The sequence below is a fragment of the Triticum urartu genome, chromosome 5A (assembly GCF_056163025.1).
Source record: "Triticum urartu cultivar PI428250 chromosome 5A, HENAU_Tu73, whole genome shotgun sequence".
Taxonomy (NCBI): Eukaryota; Viridiplantae; Streptophyta; class Magnoliopsida; order Poales; family Poaceae; genus Triticum; species Triticum urartu.
Window position 1 is genome coordinate 387,212,450 of NC_141877.1, and position 17,901 is coordinate 387,230,350.

At 44.9% G+C, this 17,901-nt stretch overlaps 2 protein-coding genes across 6 annotated transcripts; one reads left to right on the forward strand and one right to left on the reverse strand.

The window, feature by feature from the left end:
* Positions 1-892: 892 nt before the first annotated feature.
* LOC125509147 (ubiquitin-ribosomal protein eL40 fusion protein) lies at positions 893-3,948 on the reverse strand. The gene is made up of 4 exons (XM_048674049.2): positions 3,770-3,948; positions 2,785-3,007; positions 2,457-2,523; positions 893-1,258 (listed from the first exon to the last, which is right to left on the reverse strand). Exons 1-4 carry the CDS (start codon positions 3,870-3,872, stop codon positions 1,220-1,222), a joined length of 432 nt encoding a protein of 143 aa, XP_048530006.1. The 5' UTR covers positions 3,873-3,948; the 3' UTR covers positions 893-1,219.
* A 9,791-nt stretch (positions 3,949-13,739) lies between these two features.
* On the forward strand, positions 13,740-17,307 carry LOC125556038 (anamorsin homolog 1-like). Of its 5 annotated transcripts, none has more exons than XR_015603323.1 (6): positions 13,740-14,070; positions 14,184-14,350; positions 15,269-15,311; positions 15,401-15,598; positions 16,440-16,531; positions 17,136-17,307. XR_015603323.1 is itself a non-coding variant. In XM_048718837.2 (6 exons), coding segments are annotated over exons 1-4 (339 nt in total). In that variant the 5' UTR covers positions 13,740-14,068; the 3' UTR covers position 15,598; positions 16,440-16,531; positions 17,136-17,307. The 5 variants fall into 5 exon arrangements, 2 of the variants coding, with proteins under 2 accessions (XP_048574794.1, XP_048574795.1); XR_015603322.1 differs by having other exon boundaries at positions 15,404-15,598; XM_048718837.2 differs by having other exon boundaries at positions 15,471-15,598.
* The last annotated feature ends 594 nt before the right edge of the window (positions 17,308-17,901 follow it).

Genomic DNA, 17,901 nt, shown 5'->3' on the forward strand with positions numbered 1-17,901 from the left:
ACATTTTAATACACGGTATTTAAATGATAGGGTGGCTAGAAGTCCCACCGGTGTCTAGCGTGGAGTGGCCCGACGGAAGGAAGGGGTCAAAGGAGATGTCCGAGAAACAAGGAGAGGTGCAGTTGTTAAAAAGCAAGATTGATGAGTTGATCAATTCAAGAAAAGAGTACGCGGAGAAGAGGAAACAAGAAAAATTGGAGATAGAGAAGAGTAAGCTTCAAAAGAAAAGGCCAAGGTTGAAAACTGTAAGCCCATGGAAGAAATGCTGGCACATAGGCTTCAACCCGAGGAGAATCAAAATTTTTTTTTGCAAGAGTAGAATCAGTTGATGCAAGAGAAGGTGTCCGAGGAAAACTGGTTGACGATATTTGATTCCACTACCATGAATCCAACGTCAAGATTTTTTGATAGTTAATGTGGTGATCATGCGTTTTAGGATGATATGGAGCGCCCGACATACTTGAGGAGGAGTGGACGACATGTGATTTGTATATGTCGGTTGAATGTATGATGATGCTTTATTTTTTTTAATGCAGCTCATTTAATTTGTTTAAGAATGTATGCATAATGGCTTACGTAATGATACAAAACGTTCCATCCAAATCCAAATGTGTGAACAAAAAGATCATTTCGATGAAACGTGTGAACGAAAAGAAGGAAAATGAGATATGACGACTCTGTGGTTGCTTGTGCGTCGGCTTGGCCATAGTGCCGGCCGGCGATGGACACGCAGCAGCGCAGTGAAGCAACAGAATTGCATACGCTGATATTTGGGCGGGCCAGTCCAACAACCTGAGCAACTCAACTGAAACCGGAACAGAGAAACAGAAGGGTCATATAATACAGGAACAAAACTTGGCACATAAACAGAATGCTAACAATTGGCGGAAACTGAACCAAGGTGCCTGCCATGTAAACTAGCATCCATTCATCTATTCCAACAGAACAGAACCCATTTGATGATAACAGAGGAATTTGTAACTAGCATCCCTTGAGCACTGCATCACTACCGAGAGTATTTAGGGGGTCATCAACAGAACCCATGATGCAACAGGAATCCATAGTACTATTCAGCTAGAGTACGCATTTAGGGTGTTTAAACCCAGCAGCAGCAGGAACTTAAAAGGTAACACGAAGCTAATATAAGGAGACGGTAGGGTAAATTCAGCTGGTGCGTGTCACTTGGGCATCCCTTTCTCTTGCTGGCCAGTGCAGTGCTTCATGGGTCCCTGGGTTTCAGCTTCTTCTTGGTCCTCGTCTGAAAATATAAAATGTTGAAACAGAGTTAAGTTGGCAGCCACAAGTGATTCAAATCTCTAGGAGTGGGTTATCAACCCATTGCACATACTGCTCCGGAATCGAGAGATCGACGATTCAGCACAGCAGAATATGAAGAGCAGTACACAGCAAAAATATAACTGAAGTCTGAAGGAGACATAATAACATATACAGAGCTGTACTAGTTATCTCTGTCAGCGTCAGATTGATGCAAAACACTAGTGAGCTGACTTGGCACATTGACTTTGAAACCAAACATCATGAATTTGTGTATGCTAATGATAAAGTTTCAGAGAAGGTGTTTGATGCTACAATAACTGAAGCCAAAGGCAAAGAGACATTAACAATGATAGCGTCATTATGTCTAGATTGATACACAACTGTAGTGTAGTTAGCTCCACTATGTGTCTAAAATGCTACAGTACTACTACCTTACAAGTTACAATAACTCTGAAACAAGCATCATAAATAGGTACGGATGGTGAAGAACAGAATGTGTTCGATGTTATATGACTACTGCGGCATGACAAAACGAAGAACATGCATGAACAATATCTATCAAGTCAAATAAGCAAGTGACACCAACAAATAGAATTAAAGTTGGCAACTACTGCACAAGTGATTGAAATCTCCACGAGCAGGGTATCACTCGATTGCACACATTGTTGCAGAATGAGGATTCCAGACGGCAGAATACACACAACTGTAACTTAAGTACACGACATAACATGAACAAAGCTGTAGTAGTAAGCTCCCTGTCTCCCTTAGCATCTAGAATGATGCAAAACACTAGTGAGCTGACTTGGCATATTTACTCTGGAACAGGCATCATGAGATCAACACCTACAGAAGGTGTTGATCCTACAATGACTAGAGGCAAATAACATGGACAGGGCAATATTTATGGTGACCAAGGCCAAGAACATGAACGATGATAGCATAGTAGGCTCCATTATTTGTAAATTGATACATAAGTACCTTCCAATAACTCTGAACCAAGCATCATAACAAAACATTGTGATGAAAAACACAATATGTTCGACACCCAAGTGACACGCATATATCATGACTGAGGTATGGCGAAACAAAGAACATTGACGGACAGCATACATAAAGGCTAGTAAGGCCAAGCATGTAAGATGATAGCAAAACAATAATAGGTCGCAGTTAAGGCTCACCTCGTTGCAGTGGCCACATTTCTTCTTGCGGCAGTTGGCAGACCTGACGGGAAGGCGTGCATAGCACCTGCAAAACAAAATTGCTGTAATCTTAGGGCATCTCTACATTGCCATTGCAGTGATTGCACACAAAATTGCTTCTCAACGATTATCTTCTTATGCAAAATATGACAAGGAAATGTTTAAGAGTGGTCATATGCCACTGCTAATTATAGTTGTCAACTACAACAAACAAGCACATCAGAGATAGCTCATAGCAACCACACCTTCAAACAGCACATGCATGAACTTGACCAGACGAGGGGGAGGCATCGATTCAGGGGCTTACTTGCGGCAGATGAGCTTACGCTGCCTGTACTTGAGGGCGAGCTGAAGGAGGTTGGGCTCGATTGGTGGGTAGGTTCCCCCCTTGCCGGTGCCGCCCCTGCCGCCGTGGAGGCGGAGCACGAGGTGAAGCGTGGACTCCTTCTGGATGTTGTAGTCCGCCACCGTGTGGCCTTCTTCCAGCTGCTTCCCTGCGAAGATGAGGCGCTGCTGATCCGGCGGCACATCTGCAGTTAATTACAGCAGTCCATCAGGCGGGAGACCAGTAATTAGAGAACGACCAACACTAATTTAAGATCAACAGCAGTTAGATTTGGTATCCAAATCGAGAGTTCAAATTTGAAATGCGTCGTCGCTAGCAGGTTGCTGAAGAAAGCAGACGGTCCCATCACTTATTAGGAAACTCATAAACGCAAGCCGATCTAACTCTACCCGCGGGACTCGTCTCGGGTCAAACATGGAATCTATTGATGTGAAGCTAGCTTGAGTGCTTAACGCGACGGATCGCCCAGATCGCGCGCTCTGCTCTGTTCCCAACCAATATGAACAGCGACAGGAAGCAAGCACTACTCGGCAATCTACCAATCGAACACGCAAAAACGCAGAGAAATGTTCCTAGCATCGCCTGGATTTGATGCGCGGAAGGGTAAACCGAAAACGAAGAGTAAAACAAGCGCCTCCACAGGCCGATCGGAACAAACAGACGCAAGGGAGAGGGCATCCCGACGGCGAGCAAGCGACTGGAGCAAACGCAGAGAAATGTTTCGAGCTAGCATCTCTCGGATTCGATCGGAAACAGGCATGTGTAAACAGAAAACGAGGATTGAAACAAGCGCCTCCAATTCCGAGGTCCGACCGACACTAGAACAGGAGCGCAACAGATGCAAGCAACAGGGCTGCCGGGCGGCGAGCAGAAGGGGCAAAGGGTCGTAGGCGAGCGCGCACACCAATGCGGCACAGAGATGAGAGGCGGGGAGATGTTTCGCTACCTTCCTTGTCGTGGATCCTGGCCTTGACGTCGGCGATGTCGTGGCCGCCCTCGACCTCGAGCGTGATCGTCTTCCCCGACGGCGTCTTGACGAAGATCTGCATCTTCGCGGGTCGCCGGAGTGCAGCGTGGGTGGCGGTGGCGGTGGTGTGAGGCGGTGTGGAGTTGGATGGACAGCGCCGCGGACTTGGCGCACCTTATATAGAGCGGAGCGGAGCGTGTGAGGGGGAAGGAGGGAGGGGGACTTGGACTTGAGTTGACGCGTCCGCTACGAAACCCTCGGAGCCCGAAGCGTGGGTGGATGGATAGGCCCGAATGGAGCGTGAGTGTGGAATCGCTGGGCCCTGCAGGGCTCGGCCCGGCCCGGCCCGGGGATTTTGGTCACTGACTGGTGGACCGTACCAGTGGTGCCGTGCCGAGGAAGTTTCGATGATTTCACTCTCTGGGAAAAAGTGTTTTTCTTTATAGGCTATACTATAGGTAAAAAATGAAAAGCCTTTTTATTAATTAACATTAGCAAGTTCGTTACAAATGATAATCCAGATCAGATGCGGGACATCATTAATCCCACACGGCATTTCCTTTTAAACATAGTACAGACGCAAGCGTTCATATACACGCGCATGCACTCACCTCTATGAACACACACGCACACCCTACCCTTATGAGCACCTCCGAACGACTGAGCCGGCATATCATCTTCAAATTTACGAAGTCGCCATAGGCACCTCGTCATCGACGGGAACGTCTTCTCCCACTGAATGTGCATCGCCGAAAATCCTGAAATAAATTCAGAAATAAATGCGAGCATTAAGACTTGAATCCTGATGGACTAGGGATACCAAGGTCCTTCTAACCATCCAACCACATGTTGGTTCGCATCCCACACAACATTTCAGGAGCACCTTTTACCTATAACAATGGCCAGCAGGGTTACCGCAATGTCATGGTTAGATTGGATCGAGCGTGTGCCGATGATGCATGGAAGGTTTTGTTTCCTCTTGTGCAGGTCGTGCATCTTGCGACTTCTCGTTCTGATCATAGTTCACTGCTGGTGCGTGCCCGTGGGACACAGGATAACTCTCAGCATACTGCAAGCCCTAGATACGAGATTCTTTGGGAATGTGACCCGGCGTTGGCGGAAATAGTGCAACACGCATGGAATAAAAGGAGGCTAACTGCGGACCTGGGCGTTGTTGCTACCTTCCTTAAGGGGGTAATGTCATGAAGAGGTGGAGTGTGGTCAAATTTGGCAATGTTCTTACGGATATTGAAAAGCTCCGACATGAGCTAGAGGAGTTGCATGCATCACATGCTAGTACGGAGGTGATTCGTGCAAAATACAAACTGGATGAATTGTTGTATCGAGAAGAGATGCTCTGGCTCCAAACATCTTGGATTACTTGGTTGAAAGAAGGGGATCAAAATACCAAATATTTTCAGAGACGGATAGTGTGGAGGGCACGAAAAAAATCATATTCAGAGACTACATAGACATGATGGTTCATGGTGCTCCGTGCCTTCGGAGATGGAGCGTATGACACTCATATTACAAGGAGGTCTTCGTGAAAGAGCCTACCTCGTTGTCAGACATTGTGTTAGATAGGGTGATCTAGTCCTAATAGAAGACCAGACAATTAACCAAACTAAGCATACTTAACAATTTGGAAATATAGCAATTGTATTTGTTTCTCATGTATTTAGTGCAGCCAAATTTGATTTATTTCTCATGCGGTATACAATAATAGAATGCACCCACAACAATTGAACATCGCATTGCAGAACTAAACCAAACAATTAACTAAACACCACAATAAATGAATCAAACATTAACTGAGCACCACATTGCACAATGTATAACATACTAGAAGATCAGACAGTTAACCAAAGCCAAGCATGCGTGACAACTTCGAAATATACCAATTGTATTTATTTCTCATGTATTTTGTAAAGATAAATTCGATTTATTTCTCACATGGAAGACAATAAAAAATTGCAGCCTGAAGAATTGAATATCACATTTGCAGAACTGAACCAAACAGTTAACTAAAGACGACAACTAATTAACCAAATAGTTAATAAATGAACACCACATTGCACGACATATAGAACATATACACTAGAGAAACAGATTGCATGGTAAAAATTAGATAGCACAATTACTAGAATTTGTAAGGAAAGACAAGAGCAACACATGCAACGGCTTAACCGACGTAGCTAGCAAACTAAACATGGGTCCTTATAGTGAGCTAATAAGACAAGCTACTCATCATCGTCGGAGATATCGATGATGATTGGCTCCTTGGACATGGAAGAGGGCGAGGCCTCCACATCGTGGGTGCCCTCGTCGTAGTGGTGAGTTTTCTGAGCCGCTCCAGGCACCAACCTGCTGGCTCTCGAGTTGAGGTAAGCACGTGCACGCTGAGAAAACACCTAGTAGCCTTCATCGAAGGCACCGAGGGTGGCCTCGAGAAAACGCCATGAACTATCATTTAAAGTAGCCAACCGCGTCGCGGTGTCGGCGCACGGGCGTCGATGGTGGCCTCGACGGCGAGGTGCTCCTCCAAGATCTGGGGGGTCAGCATTAATGGCAGCCATCGCGACCTCATCCGCGCGTGCGGCCGCGATTTGCTTCTCCGCTGTCAAATGCTTCTTGAGCTCCTGGCTATACAGCGTGCACCATGGCTTAGGGTGGCGCTTATTTGGTGGAGGGGTCGGTCATTTGGGTGGAAGGTGTCGCGCCGGCGGTCGGGGCATGTGGGATGTGGAAGGAAGAGAAGGATGGGGGTCGGGTGTGGATTACCTGCCTGGATAGACGAGGCCGAGCAGCATGAAGGAGGGTCACCGGCGAGGAGGCGGCGCTTCAAGTAAGGAGTGAAGGTTTCAACTTGGAAAGGAAAGCGGAAACAAGGGAAATGTGGCTTTTGGTAAGGGGGGGAGAGGAGGTAGATATTTCTGCGGAAGCCGAAATTTTGAATCAGTGCAGCGAAAAACTGGCGCAGTGTCATCAGACACGGTCCCTTATTCAGCACTGTGTACGATATGTGAACATCACAAATGATTCATATAGCTTAACCCGTGTGTGATGAGTTTGAACGTGCAAATTTTGGTTCGATTTTCCCTGGTTACGGTGGCCATCCATGTCATTGCATAATTTGGGTACACAAAGGAGACTACAGCACACCCACACTTCTTAATCAAGCAAGTTCAATAATTAAATAGAACTAGCTGACCTAAACATTACTCTAACAAATTAAAGTCCGGCGCTCTTAATTAAACAAAACAAAGAGAACTACTATGACTGGTGCTCGTTGATCTTCGACGCCTCCTCCATGTCCAACTCGCGCCCGACGGTCTCCTAGGGAAGGGGCTCCATGGCATCCATCGCACCATACTCGGCAAGCATCTCGCCATCCGCGTCCACCATGTATTTCGAAAAAGGCTTCAACGAGCTGGGCGTGGGCGGCCGCGATATGGGCTTGGACGGGCTCCGTCGTGGCAAGGTATGTGGTGGAGGAACGGACGGCTGCTCGAACGCTCTCGGTGATTGCCAACTCTTCGGTCGTGGGTTGTCGACCGTTGTCGGATAAGCTTCGTTCGATTTGTGCGGTGGCCGCCACGAGTTGGGCATGGGCGGCCTCGACATGGTCGTGGGCGGCCTTCATCAGGGCTAGGGCCACCGCTGTGGAACAGACAGCTGCTGTGCCACTCTCGCTAGTTGCTATCCCCGAGGCAGATGTTGCTGCCGCCACCTGAGAAGCAACAACAGTCGTTTGGGCTGCCTGGTCGCAGAATGCGGCCACACTCATGCACCTTGTTAACACGCGCATGGCGGCTGCGGCCGCGCTCTTGCCGGAGTGGGCCACCGAAGTTGCCCTGACGACGTGGGTGGTCCACGTTCCCATCTTTTATCGGCGATGATTGAACAGTGAAATGATATTTGGGGAGTGAGCTAGTGTGCTTGACACACCAGCTGTGGACTGTAGCCGATGCACCTTCTCACATAAGCCATAGGCGTACTATACTCCGACGGTGCTCCAAGATATTTTGTACTGCATCTCACACGGTTGGTGATAATAAACAGCGTGCGATCTACTTGATTTTTCATCTTGATTTGAATTACATAATGGGGTCACAGTGGCAATGGAGGGTGTTTGAATTGCTAGAACTTTTATCTGAAGCGAACATGCAACTATATGTGTGCTGTAAATTTTTTGGAATTACTCAAGGTTTGTTTGGACATTTTATATATTAAATTGGTTTTCTAGCCATTTTAGGTGCACAATTCAAAATTAAACTACATGCACATGCTCCGGTGCACCAACATGGGTTGTAAAATCATATATGTGTCCATGGGTTTATGTTTATATCTGATAACTCACAAGTGTAGGGGATCATTTGTAGTCTTCCTCGATAAATAATAGTGTCGAACCCAATGAGGAGCTAAAGGTAGAACAAATATTCTCTCAAGTTATATCGACCACCGATAAAACTCTATGCACACTTGACGTTTGCTTTACCTAGAACAAGTATGAAACTATTTTGCAAAAATAAAACAACGAGTACTTTGTGAGAATAAAACTACAGATAAATTGCAAGGTAATAAAAGTGGATTGCTTTTGTCGACAAGAAAGCACTACAAAAAAAGACACATCCGTGACATTTTGGGCCGAACGAATTTTTTTTCTATCATGCTTATGACACTTCTATGACGATAATTGTGACAAAACCCGGTATCATCATAGATGTGGTGGGCTCCTACTTCTATGACAAAAAATCATGACAAAAAATGGGCCTTTTGTCCTGGGCAGGCCGGAGATTCAGCTGCATGACATTCTTTGGCCGTCCATGACGAAAAAACCCGTGGTAGAAGCGAGGGCGAGGAAAATATTGGGAAGTTCCCGGTTACAGTGGGTGGTCGGGGGCCGAGCGATGTGCGTTTCTCTCGTACACATACGCGTGTGGGTGCGAGGCGTTCGCCTACCGAACCCGAGCGATTGCACTGCAGACTACGTGTTATTGAACCCGAGCGATCGATCTATCCCTGGCTGTTAACTGAACCCGATCGAGCGATTCATTCGCGACTACTGCTAACTGAAGCCGATCGAACCTGCTACCTATTGATAAACAATGAGCGTTGTTGGGGGGGGGGGGGTTGGATGAACAGTTCCTGGTGGGGGTTGGATGAACAGGACCCTGTGGTAGTAGAGGCCGTTGCCGCTGGATGAACAGGACCCCTATCGATCAAGCCGGTTGGGGTGGATGAACAGGACCCCGTGGAGGGCTGGATGAACAGGACCCCGTGGAGGGCTGGTTGAACAATAGCCGGTGGAGGGCTGGATGAACAGTAGCTCGTGGAGGGGTGGTTGAACAGGACCCTGTAGAGAGGGCTGGTTGAACAGTAACCGGTGGAGGAGCGGTGAAGGTTAGATGAACAGGAGCCCGTGGATGAACAGTCACAGGTGGAGGCTGGAGGAGGTCGACGGTGGATAAACAGTAACCCGTGGAGGTTGGAGGAGGTCGATGGTGGAGATTTAGCCTGTGGAGTCCCGTTTTGCGGTACGCCACACCCCTCCCGATAAATAGGACCACCGTTTCGACCGTAGCGCTCCAACACAAGTTTGTTTCCTTCGTTTTGCGGTACGCCACACCCCTCCCAATCAACAGGACCCCGTTTCGATCATAGGAGGTCGAAGAGAAGTCCGTTTCCTCCGTTTTACGGTACGCCACACCCCTCCCGGTGAACATGATCCCATTTCAACCGTAGGCGGTCGAACACAAGGCCGTTTCCTCCATTATGCGGTACGCCATGCCTCGTTTTGATCGACTGTTCCGTCCAAGCCGGTTGGCTCCCGATGAACACTACGCATTCCGTTTCGACCCAGCCAGTTGGCTATTGATGAACAGGACGACGTCGCTGCCTCTCCATGTACACGAGTCCTGGTCGTACGTATGCGTGAGTAGGCGTTCGAGACCCCGCTCGTATGTACGTACGTGGCCGTATTTACTTTCTTGCACCCTGGCTGTACATACGTGTACATCCTACGTGCACACCTCTACTACGACACGTGCCCTTCCTTACTCGACCATGGTTCATCACAAATATAGGGGATCGCAACAGTTTTCAAGGGTAGAGTATTCAACCCAAATTTATTGATTCGACACAAGGGGAGCCAAAGAACATTCTCAAGTATTAACAGTTGAGTTGTCAATTCAACCGCACCTGAAAGACTTAATATCTGCAACAAAGTATTTAGTAGCAAAGTAGTATGGAGGTAACGGTAACGGTGGCAAAAGTAACAGTAGTAGTTTTTGTAGTGATTGTAATAGTGGCAAGTAAAAGTAACTAAGCAAAGATCAATATGTGAAAAGCTCGTAGGCAATGGATTAGTGATGGATAATTATGTCGGATACGATTTCTCATACAACAGTTATAACATAAGGTGACACAGAACTAGCTCTAGTTCATCAATGTAATGTAGGCATGTACATGTATTCCGAATATAGTCATACATGCTTATGGAAAAGAACTTGCATGACATCTTTTGTCCTACCCTCCCATGGCAGCGGGGTCCTATTGGAAACTAAGGGATATTAAGGCCTCCTTTTAATAGAGTACCGGACCAAAGCATTAACACTTAGTGAATACATGAACTTCTCAAACTACGGTCATTACCGGGAGTGGTCCCAATTTTTGTCTCTTCAGGATTACCGGATCATAACACATAGTAGGTGACTATTGACTTGCAAAGTAGGATCAAGAACTCACATATATTCATTAAACATAATAGGTTCAGATCTGAAATCATGGCACTCGGGCCCTAGTGACAAGCATTAAGCATAGCAAAGTCATAGCAACATCAATCTTAGAACATAATGGATACTAGGGATCAAACTCTAACAAAACTAACTTGATTACATGGTAAATCTCATCCAATCCATCACCGTCTAGCAAGCCTACGATGGAATTACTCACGCACGGTGGTGAGCATCATGAAATTGGTGATGGAGGAAGGTTGATGATGACGATCACTACAAGAAATATGCCAACTAGTGACCTTCTGGCAGTGACCCTGGAAGAATTGGTCATAGATCTATGACCATTTGAGACCAATTGGTCAAAAGCTGTTCGGGGGGCTCCAAACCCTAAACCATTGCGACCATTTTGGTCAGAAAGGTCGTAGTTTCCTTACACGAAATGGTCATAAAGCAAACAGCGCTAGTCCGCTGCCTTATTTCTAGTTGTTAACGACCAATATAGATGGTCATAGCCTTGTAAATTGTGGTGGGTTGCGATGACTAGGTGCCATCTCATCAGTTTTGCCTATGTGTCATGTCCATGTGTCAATTTTTGCCCTAGGTTGTGAAGCAACCTATATTTCTGTTATTCCAGAAATTCCCAAAAAATTCTCATAAATTGTTTGAATCATATCTTCATCAAATATGTCAAAAACCTTCCTTGCCTAGTTCAAAAATAATTCAACAATATTCATTTTCCTATTCTGTTCAGAGGAGCACTTTGTGAAGGAAGTACCACTTTGGCATGTCCAAATAGTATCCATTTTCTACAGTGCTTTCCTATGCTCAAATAACCATCCTACACCAAATGCCATCTCAATCCATTCATTATTTTGAGCCCAGCTTCAACATTCGTATTTATGTCCAGTGTGGTACTTTGCAAAGCAAGTACCACCTAGGCTCCTCCTTTTGAGCTGAAAATTTGTGAAGACGGTCTTCTTTGTAACTGATCATCCTCAGCCAAAACTCACGCCCATTAGCCATGTACATTTCCTGTACCGCTAATCAAACACTTGGCTGCTAATTCATGTTTGAGCATTGATCGGTCTCCTCGTGAGAATCTTATGTTGTAATTTTCTTCCTAGCACCTACCTGGGGAGTGCGCAACTCACTAGACATGCCTAGGCCGCCCAGAACACATGGCAACGCCACGGTCACGCGGTGACCACGTGGCGGGCATGCGAGTTTACGCACTCTAGAGTTGGGGCCCTCGGCCACCGCCCAAACCTCGATGTATTGCCACGAAACCATGTATTTATGATTAAATAGGTACTTATGTAACTAGAAATGATTTTTGGAAAAAATAAATAGCAAACTATGAGGCAACTGCAGTTCAAATTTGACCCGCTTCTAGCTGAATCGGCGGAAATTTGTCTTTTCCACGAGAGGTGGATCAAAACTTTTTACACCCAACCATTTTGTAAATTGTGCATTAAATATGTCCTAGTACTTTAGAAAATTGATTTGGTCCAATTTTTCAACAATTACTTGGGAGGTCCTTGACAAAAACTTGGGCAGTCGAAAAATGGAAAATGGTTTTTTTGTCCAAAGAAAACGAAAACTTCCTTAGGCAACATTGTTTGCCATTCCAATATGCACCCTTGTGCACAATATGAGATCATTTGAACAAACTATGCCATGAATGTGGCCATAAGATTGATCATTTGGCTTGAAAGCCATTGATCTCCACACGTGATAGCTTCTTTCTGAGAACACTTTTTTTAAAATAATTTCCGTATTCAAGTTTGTTATTTTTCCTCGGAACTTGGCCACATATAATGACACAATGCAAAGGTTTCCCAATTTTTTGATTTTTTTGAATTTTTTATGCCCGTTTCAAAATGCGGTCAAAACGGCAGGAATGACCGTTCCTAGCTAGTGGTTGAATCTTGGAATTTTTTTGGTGTTTCTCTGATTAAATAGATACTTATTTACCTAGAAATGATTTTTGGAAAAAATAAAGAGCAAACTACAAGGCAGCTACAATTCAAATTTGACCCGCTTCCAGCTGAATCGGTGGAAAATTGTCTTTTTCACGAGAGGCGGATCAAAACTTTTTACACCGAAAAATTTGGTCAACTGTGCATTAAATATGTCCTAGTATTTTAGAAAATTGATTTCGTCCAATTTTGAAACAATTATTTGGTAGGTTCTTCACAAAAAACCCTCCTTTTGGGCACTCGAAAAATGGAAAATGGTTTTTTCGTCCAAAGAAAATGAAAACTTCCTTAAAAACATTGTTTTCCATTCCAATATGCACCCTTGTGCACAATATGAGATCATTTAAACAAACTATGCCATGAATGTGGCCTTAAGATTGATCATTTGGCTTGAAAGCCATTGATCTCCACACGTGATAGCTCTTTTCTGAGAACACTTTTTAAAAATAATTGCCGTATTACAAGTTTGTTATTTTTCCTAGGAACTTGGCCACATATAATGACACAATGCAAAGGTTTCCCAATTTTTTGATTTTTTTGAATTTTTTTATGCCTGTTTCAAAATGCGGTCAAAATGGCGGGAATGACCGTTCCTAGCTAGTGGTTGAATCTTGGATTTTTTTGGTGTTTCTCTGATTAAATAGATACTTATGTACCTAGAAATGATTTTTGGAAAAAATAAAGAGCAAAGTACAAGGCAGCTACAGTTCAAATTTGATCCGCTTCCAGCTGAATCGCTGGAAATTTGTCTTTTTCACGGGAGGTGGATCAAAACTTTTTACAACCAACCATTTGGTCAATTGTGCATTAAATATGTCCTAGTATTTTAGAAAAATGATTTCGTCCAATTTTGCAACAATTATTTGGTAGGTTCTTCACAAAAAAACCTCCTTTTGGGCACTCGAAAAATGGAAAACGGGTATTTTGTGGAATGAAAATGAAAACTCCCCAGGTCAACATTGTTTGTCATCACAAGATACACACATGTGCACAATATTCATTCATTTTAACAAACTATAGTGGTTAATATGTTGAATATTTGCCTTAAGTAAGAGGGTAAAAAACTATAAAAGAAACAAAAGGGAAAAACAAAACTACATAAGCTTAATTCTGATTGGTGGAATCCGTTGTGGCATGGATCGATGACATGGCAAACATCTGACCGTCCATCCATCCATCCATCTGTCCATCCAACCCACCGCAGCAAACCCCACTCTCTCTCTCACGCGCGAATCCCACCCAACCCCTCGTGCCCTCCTCTCTCTCTCTCTCTCTCTCTCTCGGGAATCCTAGTGCTCCACTCCTCCCTTGCCGCCGCCACCTCCGGCGCCCGATCCTGGTGACCTCAGGCGGGAATCGAAGACCCCAGTTCGGCAAGATCCGGCGCGCGCGGCGAGATCCATCTCTCTCCCACACACGAGAAGGAAAATCCCCCGCCCCATTCCCATGACTCATCTGCCTCTCCCTCGATCCCCTTCCTTCCCGAGGACGCACGCGCCGCCGCCTCCCCTTCTCCCCTCTCCCTCCCACATCGCGCCGCCATCCACCTCGCTGCCTCCTAGATGTATATTTTATCTGGACGGGATTTCCTCCTCCGCATCCTCCCCTCGTCAGATCCATCCATCCGTTTTTCCATTCGATCCACCTGACACCATCGCATCCCCTTCTCGCTCGCAGGGTTGCAAGCGATTCGATTCGGTCTGGGTCCATGGCGTCCACGGCCGTGGCGGCGCTCGCGGTGACGGACGAGCTGGCCCTGCCGCTCCGCGCAGTGGGGGACCTGGCGGCGGCCGCCGGCGTCTCGCGGGAGGAGGTCGTCATCATCACGCAGTGCACCTCGCTCGGTAACCCCCCTCCCAAGCCCCTCCCCCTGTCTCCCAATCCCTAGCCGTGATTTCGCTCAAGATGGATGTGTGGCGGCGACCCGGTTTTCCTTGGTCGGGTCCATTTGCTAATCGGCGTCCCTGTCAATGGTTTCGTGTACCTGTCAGAACTGATAGAAAATGACATCACAGAGGCACAAGAAGATGAGACTGAACTATGCACATGTTATATCCACATGCAGTACTATTTATACCTTGCATCCACAGTGTACTTAATGAGGCACACAACATCGATCTGCATCCTTTCTGCCTAGCTTAGCAAACCGTGTGTGCGCTTCATCTCTCCACCATTATATTGTCACATAGTTAGCCTTGAATTCATCTAGTTTGGATCAAAACAGAGGTCCTTTTGTGGTTTCTCTTCTTGCTGTAACAACCAAACTCATGTACCTAGCTTCTTATTTGCTGAAAAATACATGCATTTCTTTGGTGCTTGCATTTCTTGCACAAATGGCCTCCATTGCACAAATGACACTTGATACATGCTTTTACTAATTCTTTTATGCATCCGCCACTACTATCCTTATTACCGCAACTTGGTTTGACCTTGTCCATCAGTCAATGATGTCTAGCGCTCTTGTTTGTACACTTGTATCTGGCCAAAATCGGCACTGGCCTATTCTATCTGGGGTGTCCTGTGTAGATTGCTAGTAGGACATGCATCGGCTTCTGATGCTGATGCTGCTACCATGTAATAACTGTTGTTTCATTGTGGTCAATCGTTTCCACTCCATTTTGCTAGTTGTAGATTGACCTTAGTCTATTGTCTTAGTGACACCGAGTAGTTCAAGTGATTTCTCTACATTACTGGTCTCAGGAAAATACAGGTTAACTGCTAATCATTGATGGATGTTAACTGCATTATTGTTAATTTGATAGGTGCTGGAGCAGTTGAGCGGACAGTCACTGGTGTTCTCCAAGGGTGGGTGTCTTAAATACGACTTGGTCCTGGTGGACATGTCAATTGTGGTCAATATTGGTGGTCCTAATAGGAACGATATTGTGCTATAGCAGCGAGGTACACCGTCAGGTCGTTCAGTATCAGGCATAATGAGAAGATTGCATGCTACATGACTATCAGGGTTGAGAGGGCGATGCAGCTGCTGGAGAGTGGCCTGAAGGTGAAGGAGTATGAGCTGCTCAGGAGGAACTTCAACGACACTGGATGCTTTGGTTTCGGTATCCAGAGCACATCGATCTCGGTGTGAAGTAAGTTGAATTGGTGGCAACACTTATGTCAGTGAGGTGCTTGTTTGGACTAGTTAATAATTATTATTCTGTTTCATTAGTAAATAGCTGAAACCAAAATCATAGAGCAGAAGTATATTTGGCTGAACTGCTCTTTCATTGTACCACCAAATACTGAAGTTTGGGGTGGGTGAAATCTTAGGCTTTATCCTTCAGGTTTAGCTTGTTATGAAAATTTATTTACTTGTCATGTGTTGTACGCCTGCCTTTCTTTGGCTTCCTGAGATCACATTTTGTTTGGCAGGGGACAACTTTAATTTGCTCATCGCAAACAAGTCAAAAAATTGTACGTATGTGCAGCTTGCTGAAACTTCGACTGAATCTACTTGGATCTTCAGTTTCTTGTATCTATGAACAAATATGCATCACTTTTTTTTTTCTTTTTGGTTCGAGAAAACTCAAGAGTCCTTTCTAAAACTGTAGCCAAGCTGTACCTCCTTCTACTAGAAAAATAAAGATGAATGAATTCTTTCTCCTGCTCAACTCTTTCCTCTCTATCTGTCTACGACAGTAGGATTCATACACCAAGCCCAGAACCTGAATCTTTTGTTTGACTACTAGTAAACCAGGTTGTACTCTTTCCAAGTGCAAGTTGGATAGAACCTGCAATTAAGTGTAGAGACATATATGGATTCTGGTTCAATTCGTATGTATGTTTGTATGTGCATGCTTACGTCTTTGACTAAAACTAGTTAATTCATTGTTCTACCTTGAAGGTGACCAGTCCCTAGCTGCGCGCTTTGGTCGGTCCTGCTAATTTCAGTTCCTATGATTTTTAATCTCTGTTTCCTGTTTTCCCCAGCTACCAAGACTCTTGAGTTTCTGGTGATGCCAGCTGACACGAAGCCGATCGAAATCTTCCCCCACCCCCTATTGCTCCCTGATGATAACAAGGTAGAAATTCTGTCCGTATGCTGCATCATATATAGTACTGCTAATTAGTTTGTATGTTGTTGCTTGCGTGATATGGTTAGACTGACGACTGTTAAGCTCATAATTCTGTGATGTGTTAAAGATTAGCAGAATATATGATATGACTTGTGTGCTGACCTCTAGTATCTTTCTCATCTGTAATGTGTCTGTTGCACGCTTGCCTTTCTTTGGCCTGCTATTTTTATTTATCAAATGAAAGGACATTCTGTTTGGCAGTGGGCGGTTTTGCTCAAAAATAAGTAAATAAATTGTATGTGCATGCTGAAATGTTAGATGTCTGTTGGTTGCTGTATATGGGCAAGATGAATTGAATCCTGCTGTGTACTTGTCAATTCCAGCTTATATTGGTGTCTTGCGATCCTAAAAAATTATTGAATCCTACTGTGTACTTGTCAATCCTGCTGTGTATTCATATTGTGTCTCTGTTTTCTTGTATGAATGGGTATCTCATTTTAACTAGTTGGAGAACAAAAAGCATGGTACTAGCAAGCTCAATTTGTGTTATCATTCATCTGTTGTAACACCAAGTTTGGTCTATTAACATGGCGTTGATTTTGTGCTGCAGATTTGGAAGTTGGGAATCTGGGGAATGCGAAGTTTAAGAGACCTGGAGTATCTAGACTGTGATTGCCATTGTATATGTGTTATATGATGATGTAACACAATGATTCTGCTATTGTATCTTTGTTGTATAATGTATCAAAGTGATTTTGGCTATTATGTGAAGTACTACGTGTGTTCTCTATCTGTTCCCATTTGAATGTTGGTGATTTATTTACTAGCAAATTGAAATTTAAAGAAAATGACCTTGACAATTGGGACCCACTTACTAGAAGAACGTGATAATTGGGACCCATCTTAAAAAAATACTTGAACTTCTCAGCCAAAATGGCCATGGCCCAAAAATAAAAAGGCTGCGATGTTGGGCTTGGCCCATGAAGCTAACAAAAATTGAAAGAAAAAAACAACAAATGGGCTGAATTAATGGGCTCGGCCCATATAAACACCCAATTGGACCGGGCCGATTCTAATTTTTGAACTTCTCAATTGGTCGCAATTTTGCCACATCAGATTGCCACGTCGGATCCGACGTGGCCTGGGTAGACAGCTAGTGACCAAAACAAAATGTCATGGGTTCAACGACCTTCTGACAGAAGGTCGTTAATTTCAGTTTATGACCGCCAACTTTTGACCTTCTATTTTTGGTCACAAAAAGGTCGCAAATGAAAAACTATGAGCTTTCAGCGGGCAATAGTGAGGGTCACAAGTCGACATATTTCTTGTAGTGGATGGCGACGGATTTCCCTCTCGGGAGCCCTGAACAGACTCCA

Bases quoted from the DNA above. Each gene is read 5' to 3' on its own strand.
- LOC125509147 (XM_048674049.2), bottom strand. From the start codon at position 3,872: ATGCAGATCTTCGTCAAGACGCCGTCGGGGAAGACGATCACGCTCGAG. The intron at 2,524-2,784 runs GTAAGCCCCTGA...TTTGTTTTGCAG, and splicing joins CGTAAGCTCATCTGCCGCAA to GTGCTATGCACGCCTTCCCG. The intron at 1,259-2,456 runs GTGAGCCTTAAC...TTATATTTTCAG, and splicing joins AATGTGGCCACTGCAACGAG to ACGAGGACCAAGAAGAAGCT.
- LOC125556038 (XM_048718837.2), top strand. The intron at 14,351-15,268 runs GTAACCCCCCTC...TTAATTTGATAG, and splicing joins CACGCAGTGCACCTCGCTCG to GTGCTGGAGCAGTTGAGCGG. The intron at 15,312-15,470 runs GTGGGTGTCTTA...CATGACTATCAG, and splicing joins GTCACTGGTGTTCTCCAAGG to GGTTGAGAGGGCGATGCAGC.